The following is a 14,896-nucleotide window of genomic DNA, read 5'->3' as shown; positions in this document are numbered from 1 at the left end:
CTCAGATAATGGGTTGTTGTGTCCACACATGTATTTTTTTATTTTTTTATTAACTTATTATTATTTTATTTCATAAAATCGCAGCATTTTGCGTCATATAATCGCACAAGCTTGACATCGCGATTGCGATTGCGATATGATTAATCGTGCAGCTCTAATATATATATATATATATATTTAAAAAGAAAATATTTTTTTACATTGTACTGGTTAATACAAGTTAACTACATGGGTTAAGGTTAGGTTTAGTGGTAAGTTCAGGGTTAGTACTTACACTGTAAAAAATTATTTTCAAGATTGTTTGTCAAATCAACTTCAAATATTTAAAGTGGTTTAGATAACATAATATTTTGAGTATTTTGAGTGATTCTATTGATTAAACCAATCACCTTCATTGTATTAAATCTAATATTTAATTTCAATGAACTCAAAATTTCAAGGCAACCAGGTAACTTACTTTTTTAAGTTAAACCAACAACTCTTTTTTACAGTGTATGTACACCCATGACACTATGGCATAGATAAAGAGAACTTATGCTTCTTCTTTTTTTTAATTTTCAACTTTCTTTAGTGTGTAATGTTGCTGTTCATGCATGAAAAGTCTACTGCAACGGGAGTTAGGCCGTGTGTCCACCAAAGCATTTTTCCTGAGACTAGTGTATTTTTTCAATTGTTTTCAATCTGAACGCCAGGAGCGTAACGAGGCACTGAGCATCTATTTCATGCTCAAATGCTGAGCACTCTGCGTTTTTTACCAGTTGCCGTAAGTTGAAGAATGTTCAACTTTGGGTAAAACGCAGGGCTCATCACTGTCACTTTTTACCCAGCTGCCCAATCACAGTGGGAGAGGGGCGGGACAAATACAACACCGACCAACCGCCACATTCGGCTTGTACAACGTCAACAGATGACAACAAAAAGCATAATTAAAATGAGCCAGAGCAAAAATCTTTACATTGTATCGACATTTTTTTTATAGAAACAATACATAAACAAGCTATATGTGAAATGAGATACTAGTAACACTCCAACGGATATTCCGTATCATATCAAGCAAAGCGTCTAAACTGAAAAAACACCGCTGCTGAAGCGCTCTCAAGCGTTGTGGTAGTAGTGTGTTGACAGCCGTGGTGACGGTACGGGGCGTGACATTTCTGAAACACACTTTGACCATTCATAACTGGTCCAGCCAACCAGATCACATTGCTATTTTCAGAAGGAGGAGCTTTATAGAAACAGGAAATAAACAGAGGGTTACAGGCAGACTGAGAAGAGAGTATTTTTTGAACATTCAATCATGAAAACCTATTCTAGTAAACCCCAAAAACAAAATCAAGACTTTGTAAAAGAGCACAATATGGCCTCTTTAACAAAGATCAGCAGCTCCCAGTTGTCAGTAACTATTAAACTATTACTTAAAGATACAGTCAGTAATTTTCTGTGTTGTGTTAACAGATATGCCATTGGTCTATCTATATACAGTATATAGACCAATGGATCATGTGAAACTGAAGACTGGAGTAATGGCTGCTGAAAATTCTTGAAATTATTTTACACTGTAATAATATTCCACAATATTAATGTTTTTTACTATATTTTTTATCAAATAAATGCAGTCTGGGTGAGAATAAGTGCACATGTAGCCATGATCATTTTTTTCTGCAGGTGGTGAAAGTGTCCAATTATGGGGTAAAGTAAGTAGCATTCGACTGATCATGCAATCTCAGCATGACCACCCACTCTAATACTTAAATGTTTTAGTAGGCTACTGGATTGATTACATTTAAAAAAAAAAAAAAAAAATTCTACTCATTTCTGTAAAGCTTTTTAATGAGGCAAGAATTTCTGAGTGCACCTTTACATTCATATGCAGTAAATGGAAAATCCAAGTGCATTGGGTATAAACAAAATGCTGGTCTGAAGGTCAGAGAGAGGCCGTACGTTTGCTGGACTGAGGTAATGAAGCATTAAAGCATGAGCAGAGAGTCAAATATTTGTCCAGCTAGGAAATCAGATTCTTACTCAAGGAAAACACTTCACTGGACATCATATATTCGTGCCCAAAGCAAATCTATATGTATCTATATCTATAAGTAGATATCTCTAGGCATGTTTCCCTCACAGAATTTATGTGGTTTAAATACACATCCACTGCCAACCAATATCACAAGCATATCACAAAAGCATATGAATACCTCATCAAATCAAAGTTTTGGGGGTCTGAACAGCCAAGCATAAAGCTAGAGAAACAGAAGTTCAAACCCAGAATGGGATAGCAAAGAGAGTGGAAGACAAATATTTGTGTATGGTTATGATTACAGACATAGACGGTGGTTGGAATGAGATCTATCTGAGGATATTCAGTGAGGGTGTAAAGGCTCACATTTCTCACGGTTCAGTCTGTGGTCACGGTTTCTGTACTGTTCGATTAATGACAATAAAAATACATCTTATTTTTCCCAGAAACATACCCTATTTGTACAAATAGATGAAAAGAAAAGACGATATTTTGAGGTCTAAACATACACTACCGTTTGGGCTCAGAAAGATTAATTTTTTTTGAAAGAAATAAGTACTTTTATTCAGCAAGGAGATATTAAATTGAGTGAAAGTAACAGTAAAAAATTTAGCAAAAAAAAAAAAAAAAAAAAAAAAATTATATATATATATATATATATATATATATATATATATATATATATATATATATATATATATTAGGGGTGCGAGACTAAATTGTGACGAGATTTCTCGTCTAGGCGAAAAGTTGGATGTCGATGTGGTTAGGATGATTAGGAAAGAATATGCCACCACTACATTACGCCTCCACTATCGTTTTGCTTTGTATTTAAATAAAAAAAACATTTAATTCAGTTGGATAACGGTCGCCGCCGCTCCATATTCACAGAGTACACGTGATCACGAATGTGAAAGTAAACGCGAGCGCGCATTCAAACGCGATTTCAATACCCCGCATTTTGAAAGCGGCTCCCTGATGAATACAGATATCTCTCAATATGAAAGCTATTTTAGGCTGGGCAGTGTAGTTGTAACCATCTCTTAGCTCTGTATCAAAGAACAATTTGGTCTTATTTGCACTTTGAATATTGAGAGGGTGCGTTATGGTTGCACTTATTGTAAAGTGTTACCATAAAAATCTTATTAAGAAAAATCATATTAATAATCTTATTAAGCACAAACAGTAAGGTTTCATTTGTTAACATTAGTTAATGCACTGTGAACTATCATGAACTAACAATGAATGACTATTTTTTATTAACTAACATAAACAAAGATTAATAAATACTGTAGCAAATATATTGCTCATTGTTAGTTGATGTTGGTTAATACATTAATGTTAATAAATGAGACCTTATTGTTAAGTGTTAACATTTTTATTTATACTGTTTTATTTCTATGATCAGTTTGTGGAAAGGAGTTCAGTTAGGAGGTCAAAAGTTGTAGAAGCTCATAAATCATGTACAGTAAAGCCTAAAGAGACTGAAATCATACAGAAGAGAAGTCAGTCAGTTGAGTTTGAGTGGCAAAACCTTTTGCAGTACTTGAGTATTGTTGTCTTTTATTGCATATGATAATTCATACTCAGAAAGTAGAACTGAAATGACATTTATTACAAGATGATTAGTTAAAACATTTCAAATACACCTGCAGAATATTTTTTTTGTAGTCATGTATTTCGCCATCTTGTCTCGTCTCGTGAACTCAATCTCGAGTCTCGTTCGTGAGATACCCGTCTTGTCACACCCCTAATATATATATATATATATATATATATATATATATATATATATATATATATATATATATATATATATATATATATATATATGAAATATATATATATATATATGAAATATATATATATATTTCAAATAAATGCTGTTCTTTTGAACTTTCTGTTCATGAAAGAATACTGAAATTTAAAAAACGTATCACAGTTTGCACAAAAGTGTTGCTTAAACACTTATGTTTTCAATATTGTTCATAATAAGAAATGTCTTATGCAGCATTGGATAGCATAAGAAACTTTCAAAAACATTTATAAAAAAATCCTACCTCCTCCATACCTTTAAATAGTAGTATAATTGCACTAAACATTGCTGCAATTATGTGTAGGGTAAGTGACTTGTGTAGGATACAGGCTAAGCTAACAGGCTAATTTAGCACACTGAACAAAATAACAGTACAAAACGCACACCGAATGGTGAAATTACAGAAACCGTTTCACCCCTGATACCCAGACTCACCATGCGTTTTGCTGGACAGACGCTTGCGCTGGTTGGTGGAGGTGTTGTGTAGGAGGAGCGTGTTTTGCTGGTGATTGCTGTCGACAGGACTGGTAGCTATGATGTTATCCTTGTACTTGCTCATTAGGGACAGCTTTGTACTATCACTCCCTGATGGAAAAAGGTTACAATTAAGGATAAAGAGAGACAGACAAATGAGCAGCAAATAACAGTCCACCGAGGGCATGCAGAGACACTTTATGTAAACACTTGTCATTCAGAAGGACAAGTCTAAGTGGTCTGTGTGAAGTATTTTCAGGGTTATGTTACAACGGAAGCAACTGAGAGCCTTTACAGCCCAGCGATTCAGGATATGACATTCCGTCATTCACCATTACGCAACATCGCCATCCCCAGTAGTTAGTCTGCCCCTTTATAATGAGTAAATTACGCAACAAAGACAACTGGCACTGCAGGGTTTCATTGTATTAGGCAAATTACTGTGACAGCATGAAATCGCTCCTCTCCTGCGAAGCTTTTTAGGGGTATTTATAATGGGCTACTCTTCAAGGCAAACATCAACATCATTTCACATCTGATAAGGGGCGGCCATTCCAAATTCTGTGTGTCCAATGGACACGGCCAATCTGGCAGAGACTCGGGTCTGGTCATGTGACTCGCATCTATTCTTTACTATTACAGAGCTTAAATGGGTTTCAGGAGTGCCGTGAATATATAGTGTTATTACTTTGATATTATTCGAGAGAAATAGCTTTAGCTATATAAATAAATATGTCATGTCGATTTCCTCTCTGCAGCTGTTTTGATATAGGCTTTATCCAATTTCTGTAGCTCGCACTTAACCCGGGGTTTCTCACTTGCAGAGCTCTGCCGCAGACTCTTGAGCTATCGAGGTGAAATAAATATTTTCAGGGGCAGCAGTGTGCGAATAATGCGTTTAGTACATGTAATTTAAATCTCACAGATTCCTGGTTGTAAAAATAGATTTGGTATCATTTTGTGTATATATACATAACTAAAAGACATTCAAAGGATTTTACCTGAAAAATTCAACTTCTAAACAACTTCTTTTTTTTTTAAGCTATATCAAATGTTAAAGAACATCAACACGCTTTGATCATGTGTGTTCACTTATGCATTCAAGGCCTGGTCGCAAACTTGTTTATGTATCTCTGAAATTAGGCACTGAATCAAAACAATTGGGAGTGCGAATTAATTTACTGAATGATTAAAGCATGCTATTAAAATCATTAAGGTTATTGTTGGAGGTTTTATTGGAAATTTTATAGCACAAATATTGCTAGGCATGTTAAAAGGGTAGGTCACTCAAATTTAAATTGTATAATTTAATCCCCCTCATGTCATTCCAAAGCTGAATGAGTTTCTTCCATGCAGCACAAAAGGAGGCATTTTTGAAGTCTGTGCAGGTTGATCTTTTACATGCAACTACAATGAATGGGCACTGAAGCATTCAAGCTTTAAAAAGGATGTAAAAGCCCCATAAAAAGTATTATAAAAGTGGTTTATATGGCTTATGCGATACATTCCAAGTCTTCTGAAGCCATAGCTTTGTGTGAGAAAAAGCTTGAAATGTAAAACAAAATTTGTGATGTAATTGAAAATCGTGACATCCACCCTAGCTATCTTTGTCACAGTCATGAGAGTTTATGTCAGAAGTCCAGTTAGTGTACAAATCATTGTTTTGAGTCAGATATTTTCAATGAACTGTTTGATTCAGTTCACTTAGTCAGTCATGAATGATTTGATTATTGGTTTTAAAGAAGACCTGGTGCTTTCTAAAGAAGCAATTCAATGCTTCACACTCATTACGCATTAAAGATGCTTATTTCACAACATGTTCTCCAACCAATACGACCATAGTTTGTCACTTCCCTGAAATACGACTCATAGGAGCGTTTACTAAAGTGGCGCACCTATCGACAACAGGACACTTTCATTTTAATTCATGAAATATGACCCATAGGAGCATTTGCTTTCATTTTAATGCATTGTTCCCTTTTATCTGCATCATATTTCGGGTTTCGCGTAGCTCAGCTGGTAAAGCATTGCAATAACAATATGCAATCATGTGATCATGCGATCGTGGGTTTGATCCCAGGGAACACATGTGCTCATAAAGTGTAAATGCACTATAAATCACTAAGGGTAGGTTTAGGGGTGGGGTGGATGTAGTCATTAATAAAATTTAATTTTTGTAAATGTAAATAGGAAAAATGGTGTAAAAAGTCTACACATTGCATTTAAATGAACACGCATTTTGATTGGCAATGACAGTCATACGTCATTTCATGACGACAGACGTAACACGGCACTGTCATTATTTTTACGCCCACTAGAGGGTGCATGACTTCAAAACGTAAATATAGGTGGTTTTTTTTGGAGGACAGTCTGTTATTTCATGTCGGCATCTAGTGGCATAAATACATTAATGTTCAAATATTTGCAGAGAGTAGTTATTTTTGTTTTGAAAAGAAATCAAAGTCCCCCTGTGGTGAAAATCAAGTTTTTAATGTTGTTTATATGTCTATGTGGTGTTTTTAATATACTTTAAAGACAAACCATGAGCAAATTCATGAGTCAGCACCATTGCTGAGTATTTTCTCTTTAAAACTGCAGTAAAAAAAATCGTTGGTATTTCTGACATCACAAAATATCATTAACTATGACCGCTCTGAAGCATGGGAGTCTCAAAAGAAGCCAGGTTATCCTGGTATATTTTTCTGTTTATATAAACAGATATAGCAATATAGCGGGTGTATGATGTGTATTACGAATGTTATGATGAATTATATGCCTTTCACCACTGACGTAGGTGTTCAAAGTATTTCTAAGGATACTGATTGTTAGCAGGATACAGCTGTCTGACTTGTGAACAGGAACATGATTTGTCTAACATTAGCAACACTTATTAGCTGTTTGATAATGTAGTCAAGCAAAAGGCTATGATTAAAGGCTTAATCATATTAATTACTGTTATGTCTGGAGTTGTAAAAAGCGATACCATTGTGCAGCGTTTACCTCAGAAAGTTGACCGAGTGGATCTCTGAGCTTGTGTGATTCAGTGGAGGCGGGGCTAATTAGCATATTCATATACAGTATGCATGTATAATAAATGAGGCAAGGATGTAGAGTTATGTTCAAGCTATTTTAAGGCATTAAGGTTTTTGTTTTGTTTTTTAAAGGAAAATTTTTTAAAATGAGTTAAGAGTTTTAAGGGATAAAATTATTGACTACAGGGGGACTTTAATTAAAAGAAATTAATACTTTTATTTAAAAAGAATGGATTAAATTGGTGTTACACTGCAAAAAATCTTTCCACAAAAATATTATGCAGCACAACAGTTTTCAATATTGATATTAAAAAGAAATATTTGAATGATTTCTGAAGGATCATATGACACTGAAGACTGGAGAAATGGATCCTGAAGATTCAGCTTTACCATCACAGGAATCAATAACATTTTAAAATATATTCAAAAGTTATTTTATACTGTAATAATATGACTGATTTTTCATGCAGTCTTGGTGAGAATAAGAGACTTCTTTCAAAAATATTTTTTAAAAACCCTACCAATTCCAAACATGTGAATAGTCGTCTGTATCATCAAAAACAATGGTGAATAGAGTCAAAATACTTGAAAAACTGGGATGAATCAAAATCTCCTCCACTACTTTAAGCTTCATTCATTGTAACTGCACTGAACTGACTGAACGACCAGCATACGTTTGGAATTTTTAGTGAACTATCCCTTTAACTTTAACAAAGATCTTTATATTCATGCAGTGTGGTGTGCGGTGGGCTCACACACCTGGAGTGAGGTCCATGCCAGCCTTGTCATTGCACCCTTGAAGTGAGTCAAGTGTACGTGTCACCTGACTGGTGAAGTCCTCTCCGCCATTCATGCACTCCCGCTGCAGGTGGTGTCGTAGGTCTGTGATGTCATACTCATACCCGTCCAAGATCGGAGTCTCACGGATGCTTAGGGTGCCGCTCGAGTTGTGGCCCTGCCCGCGAGAATTTCTCAAACTTTCCCGGGCCTGTCCTCCCATCAGCACCGAAGGGATGTAATGAATCTCATTGGCTGCTTCAGCACTAGCGCTCTTTTGAGGCTGAGGTACCCGACGACGTTTGCACCAGCGTCTACGAGTGTACAGGATCAACACCAAACACAGGATGGACAATAGAAGAGCGATCATACCACCCTACAGAGACAAAGAAAATGGGAGAGATGATGGAAAATGGAAGAGAGAAAATGTATATAAAGAGATACTGCAATTCTTAGCATAATATGTTAAAATGTATTTCAGATTTTTTGAAGAAGAACATTTCCCAAATTACTCCATTTTACTCCACATTACTCCAAAATGATATGCCAGAATTTATAATGTTCACCAATCTGATTCAGGTCAGCTGAATGATGGCTCACACACCTGAGACATGATATTCTACATTTGAAATTCAAACTAAAGGCCCAAATTATGAATTGCAGCACTTAGTGGCGCAGTGGGAGAAGTAACATATTATACAAAACAAAGCAGCATTGTATTCAATTACACACTTAAACTTAACTGAAAGTAAAAACAACTCAACTGAACTAACCCACAACAAACTGAATTAAAGAATGATGAAATTTCACCCATTCCACATGTAAAAATCCTAAAATATTCTCATGTAGATGTCAGGAATTAGTTGGACCATGCTGAGTAAAAGCATTTCAAGTTAATTTTGCTTTACCATACATAAAAAGCTGTTCTTATTCATATAGGTCACTTATGCTGAACGAAAATGTGTGTGTGCTTCAGAAAGAACTGAAACTGCAATAAATTGTTATTGATCACAAATTCTCAGCCGTTTCAAAGGAATTACATCACTTTTCTGGTAGTGCATGATACGTACAAGGCCAATTACCGAAGGAAAAAAAAATAAGAAAAAAAACTTATTTTTCATTAGTTTGCAGGTATACCATATACAGCAATATATTTAAAATACATTTATTTAATATAGTTCAGTATAGTTCAAATCTATTACTGACATATCGCTTGAGACTTGACTATAAAAAATATAATGAAACTTTATTTTGAGTACTACTTGTGCACAATGCACATTTCTTAATATTAAGCCTTATAATGTGTTTTAATGTCCCTACTGACAATGATTCTATTATCTTTAAATGTCTTTAAATGCAAGATATTTAAAGTTTAACTAAAGTATGCTTGCAATATTTCCACTTTAGCACAATCAAATATACTTAAGTATATCTTTAGTTGGACCTCAGCACTACTTCTGCACAATTAAAGTACAAAATTAGTTGTTCCAATTTAGCAGACTTTAAGTATACCAGTTTAGTATACCAAAAGTACAACTGCAAGGTATTTTTATTAAGTACATAATATGTACATGTATTTGTAGTATACTTAGCATGAAAAATACATTTTAGTATATTTATTCTTTCACTAGGGGATAGTGTGGTATTTTAAAAGCATGTATCAATCATTATGATTTTAAAGAAGTATATGTAAGTGAATTTGTGTAGCTACAGCTGAAGAAAAACATGGAGCACTAATAGTTCTGTGCATTTTACAAAATGACAATGATTATAACTAATTATAGTTGGAAAAAATACACAATTCCCTTTTAGTCAGTGTGATTATAATCTACACATGCAGCTAAAGACTGCTGGATAAAAACCATACCAAGACTGCGGCCACATACAGCACCAGATCCAACAGATAATTCGTTTTGTGTAATTCAATTTCCTTTGGGTCCATCACTTTGAATTAGCCAAACAAGCAAAATCCAACTTCACTGCAGAGAAAATTATGGAAGGCTGCATGTTACAGACGATTTAAAATTAGACCAGATGGGATATCTCTTTATGAAGGGCAAACTATAAAGACCAAACGAAACATCACAGTCTAACAGCATGAGGAGACCTAATTGAATTAGCCAAAGGATACAAGTGATGCTATTATGGGTCTGTCACATTCTTTACTAACTTCAAGCAGATGTCCTGTACGCTGCCAAAACCGGTAATATTTTGCAGCAATTAATTCTGTCATTTTTCTGCAACCATTTTTTTATTAGTAGCGTACCAACTGAGATAATACTTTAATACAGATTAATACAGAAAGCAATTTAAACCATAACATATAATATGCCATTTGGTTTACAGCTCTGAGGCAACAAGGCATTTAACTAATCCTTAAAATTACTACAAAGATACTGCAAAGTAAGTACATACCAATAATTTATTTGTATGGACAATTTTTCCAATATTAGCAACTATTTAAAACACTGAAGCCACTTAAAACAACTGTTAAGCAGAATCTGTATTTAAATATCTATATAAGAGCATATGATTCATCAGACCAGGCCACCTTCTTCCATTGCTCCATGGTCCAGTTCTGATGCTCATGTACCCACTATTGGCGCTTTTGGCAGTGGACAGGAGTCAGCGTGGGCACCCTGACTGTTCTGCGGCTATGCAGCCCCATACGCAACAAACTGTGATGCACTGTGTATTCTGACACCTTTCTATCAGAACCAGCATTAACTTTTTGAGCAATTTGAGCTACAGTAGCTCATCTGTTGGATCGGACCACACGGGCCAGCTTTCGTAATCAATAAGCCTTGGCAGCCCATGACCCTGTCATCGGTTCACCACTGTTTCTTCCTTGAACCACTTTTGATAGATACTGACCACTGCAGACCGGGAACATCCCACAAGAGTGGCAGTTTTGGAGATGATCTGACCCAGTCATCTAGCCATCAAAAATTGGCCCTTGTCAAACTCGCTCAAATTCTTACGCTATGCCATTTTTCCTGCTTCTAACACATCAAGTTTGAGGACAAAATGTTCACTTGCTGCCTAATATATCCCACCCACTAACAGGTGCCGTGATCAAGAGATAATCAGTGTTATTCACTTCACCTGTCAGTGCTCATAATGTTATGCCTAATCGGTGTGTGTGTATATATATTTCACTAAATTAAATATGATTCGAATTTTGCAGAACAATGTCAACACAAGGCAAAATTTCATTAAGTTTACTGAAGAACACAACTGTGCAGACGATGATGGTTGTGCATTTCTTCATGATAAATCACCTCCTGCAAAATCAATGCAAAATGTGCATCACGATCTTTTTTGTTTAAGATTCTCATTGACTTTCATCCCTCTGAAAATATGAGGAAGATAAATAATTGTGATTTCTCAAGACAAAAGTTTCGTCTTTCTTGTTTGTTTCTGCATGAGCGTGTGGCGTGAGACCGAGGGACTGGGCCAATATTAATGAGTGGCTCATTGTAGGACAGTATTCCAGATGGGCCTTTATCTGATCTAGGTGGCGTTTGCAGAATAAATGAGAAAGGCAAGAGGAAATGCCCTTCCCGTTCAAGGGTGCATGTGGGCATAAAACAAGGTATTATCAAGCACTTAAACTCTAAGTGTGTGTAGCGAAGGAGAACCCACAGGGAGAAAACAGGATTTACTGAACTGGTCATGACTCCCCTGTTTTATTGACTTATTTATTACACTTCCTCCATTAAATGCTATTTGGTACCAATTTCCTCCATCTTTGATATCCGAGTATGGACCGTATTCAGAGAAAAAAGGACAATGTACATGTGTATAGCATTTATTGTATTATCACTTTCAATTTATTATCAGTTTTCAATTTAATTTTAAAGTTTTTTTTTTTTATTATTAAAACAATTGTGTTATTATTTTGTCTATATACAGTAGTTTTTTATTAAGTTGTAGTTTTTAGTTTCAGTTATTTTAGTACCTTATTTTTATATATATATATATATAACCTCTTTCTTCTGTGATACACTGCAGTGAAGACCACCATGTGCTTAAGAAGTGCACTCATGGAAGGCAGTGCATTTAAGAGAATGCATATGTATTACTCAATATTCATAGACTTTTCATCTTAATGTCCATGTAAACTGCATTATAAATACGCACCTCTCAGCAAAGTGCTTCGAACTGCAGTGTAACCTGAAATAACTATTCCAGGAGCGTCATCATGGTGACTACCTCATAGATTCATCTTTCACCGCTTTTAACATTGCTTGCCCCTCTTTGCAGTATTCTTAGCCATTGGTTACATTCATGCCTCCCTGGGCCCTTGGGAAAGAGTTTAACGCAAAGATATATCACTTTCCTCTTATGGCTGCAAACAGGGCAGAAACTCAAATCTCCAGCAGGTCTGTTTTATAAATGGAGTAGAGCTTTCAGGATGTTTACACTTGCATGCTGGTCTTGCTTTGCAGGTGCCTACAGAGATGCATAGTTTAGATGGGACTGGGGAAAAAGAACAGCATGTAATGCTTGAAATGATTTCGGAAAGGTCAGCGTTTTGGGACTTAGTGCAGCTGTTGAGTTCAGGAAGCAACTTCCTCCTTTAAAATACCCACTATCAATTCTGTCAAGGTAAATAAATCAGCGTCACACATCCCCCCACCCCTCTCCAGGATGGAGGAAAGAAGCACACCTTCAAGCTCACAGAGTGTTTGTCAAGTAACTATTTTATTGGCTGTTAGCCAATGCGAAAAGAATTGATTTCTGCTTTATTGCTTTAGCTCCCTTTCATATCCAATTCCGTATCCACCTTAATGCCACCCCGCCAGTTTCCTCTGAAACACTATCTTCTAATATTCCCAGAAGAGTGGGAAGTTCTACATACATTCTTCAGCTGGGGGAAAAAGCACTGTTTACCAAGAGCTACATCAGCACAAGGTGTGATGTTCCATTTTATGGGCGACAGGGAGAAAGAAAAAACAAAGTAAGACTTTAATCACGTCGTAAATTCTGGATTTATTAGCTCAGACCAACATAAAAGATTGTCTGAGACATTAATCCAAGGGCCAGATTATTGCTGCAGCAACAAGGAAAGAAAACCACAAGAATTGATCTCAATTCAAGAGGTCACGAAGTACGTTTCTTTTGAAAACCAAATGTGAACTTTTTATATAAAGTTCTTAATGATAAACGAAGTTACTATTAGTTACTGTTAGTTATATTATTATAATATTTAAAGGTGCCCTAGATTATGTTTTTAAAAGATGTAATATAAGTCTAAGGTGTCCCCTGAATGTGTCTGTGAAGTTTCAGCTCAAAATACCCCATAGATTTTTTTTTTATTAATTTTTTTAACTGCCTATTTTGGGGCATCATTATAAACGCGCCGATTTTATGCTGCGGCCCCTTTAAATCCCGTGGTCCACGCCCACGGAGCTCGCGCTTGCCTTGAACAGTGCATAAACAAAGTTCACACAGCTAATATAACCCTCAAAATGGATCTTTACAAAGTGTTCGTCATGCATGCGGCATGCATGCGTCGGATTATGTGAGTATTGTATACTGTTATATTGTTTACTTCTGATTTTGAATGAGTTTGATAGTGCTCCGTGGCTAACGGCTAATGCTACACTGTTGGAGAGATTTATAAAGAATGAAGTTGTGTTTATGAATTATACAGACTGCAAGTGTTTAAAAATGAAAATAGCGACGGCTCTCTTGTCTCCGTGAATACAGTAATAACCGATGGTAACTTTAACCACATTTAACAGTACATTAGCAACATGCTAACGAAACATTTAGAAAGACAGTTTACAAATATCACTAAAAATATCATGTTATCATGGATCATGTCAGTTATTATCGCTCCATCTGCCATTTTGTTCTTGCTTGCTTACCTAGTCTGATGATTTGGTTGTGCACATCCAGACGTTAATACTGGCTGCCCTTGTCTAATGCCTTTTATAATGTTGGAAACGTGGGCTGGCATATGCAAATATTGGGGGCGTACACCCCGACTGTTACGTAACAGTCGGTGTTATGTTGAGATTCGCCTGTTCTTCGGAGGTCTTTTAAACAAATGAGATTTATATAAGAAGGAGGAAACAATGGAGTTTGAGACTCACTGTATGTCATTTCCATGTACTGAACTCTTGTTATTTAACTATGCCAAGATAAATTCAATTTTTCATTCGAGGGCACCTTTAAAAAGACAAAATCATTATGTAAGATTTCTTAAAGTAATTAGTTACAGGAAGCTGAGAATGTTTGTATAAAAAATGTATATACTTTTTAACCACAAAAACTCGTCTTGCACTGCTCTGCGATGTGCCACGCATTACGTTGAAAGCAGGGGCGTTTAGTAGGCAAGGGAGGCAGTGCCTCCTCAAAAAAATAGGATGAGAAAATAAAATGAGAAAATAATCCATATTACATATAAAACAACACAAATATTACAAATTATGACATTAAAAAGAGCGCAAGTCACGCGTATTTCTTAAGGAACACTGCCCAACAGCGACACCTGCAGGTAAAGTTACACAGAGGAGTCATGCCTCCCTTTCCTCTCATAGGAAACCATATAAAATCATCAGACCCCCGGCGTGCGGTGGGTTTTGTGGGGGGTAATCAAGAATGAATGGGGGAAAGTCACGTGAGAGGAGGCAATGTCTCCATCGCACTATCATTGGATGTAATTGGTTATGATTGGATATGATTGGTTTGTGCGATAAATCCCACCTCTTGTTGACGTGTGCTTTCCGTGCATGGGTTTGACTGAACAAATGATGGCGTCAATCGGAA

General features: G+C 35.9%; 1 protein-coding gene across 4 annotated transcripts in view; it reads right to left on the bottom strand.

Moving 5' to 3' along the window:
• Nucleotides 1–14,896, bottom strand: part of astn1 (astrotactin 1) — a 279,541-nt gene that overhangs the window by 200,587 nt on the left and 64,058 nt on the right. For all 4 annotated transcript variants that reach the window (XM_048163182.1, XM_048163179.1, XM_048163180.1 and 1 more), the window contains exons 3-4: nt 8,099–8,492; nt 4,269–4,418 (exon numbers count right to left, since the gene is read on the bottom strand). In XM_048163182.1, the coding sequence (XP_048019139.1) occupies nt 4,269–4,418; nt 8,099–8,492 (544 nt within the window). The remainder of the gene's footprint in view (nt 1–4,268; nt 4,419–8,098; nt 8,493–14,896) is intronic.

Source organism: Megalobrama amblycephala, linkage group LG17, assembly GCF_018812025.1.
Source record: "Megalobrama amblycephala isolate DHTTF-2021 linkage group LG17, ASM1881202v1, whole genome shotgun sequence".
Classification (NCBI taxonomy): Eukaryota; Metazoa; Chordata; class Actinopteri; order Cypriniformes; family Xenocyprididae; genus Megalobrama; species Megalobrama amblycephala.
This window is presented reverse-complemented; position numbering and strand designations above follow the sequence as displayed.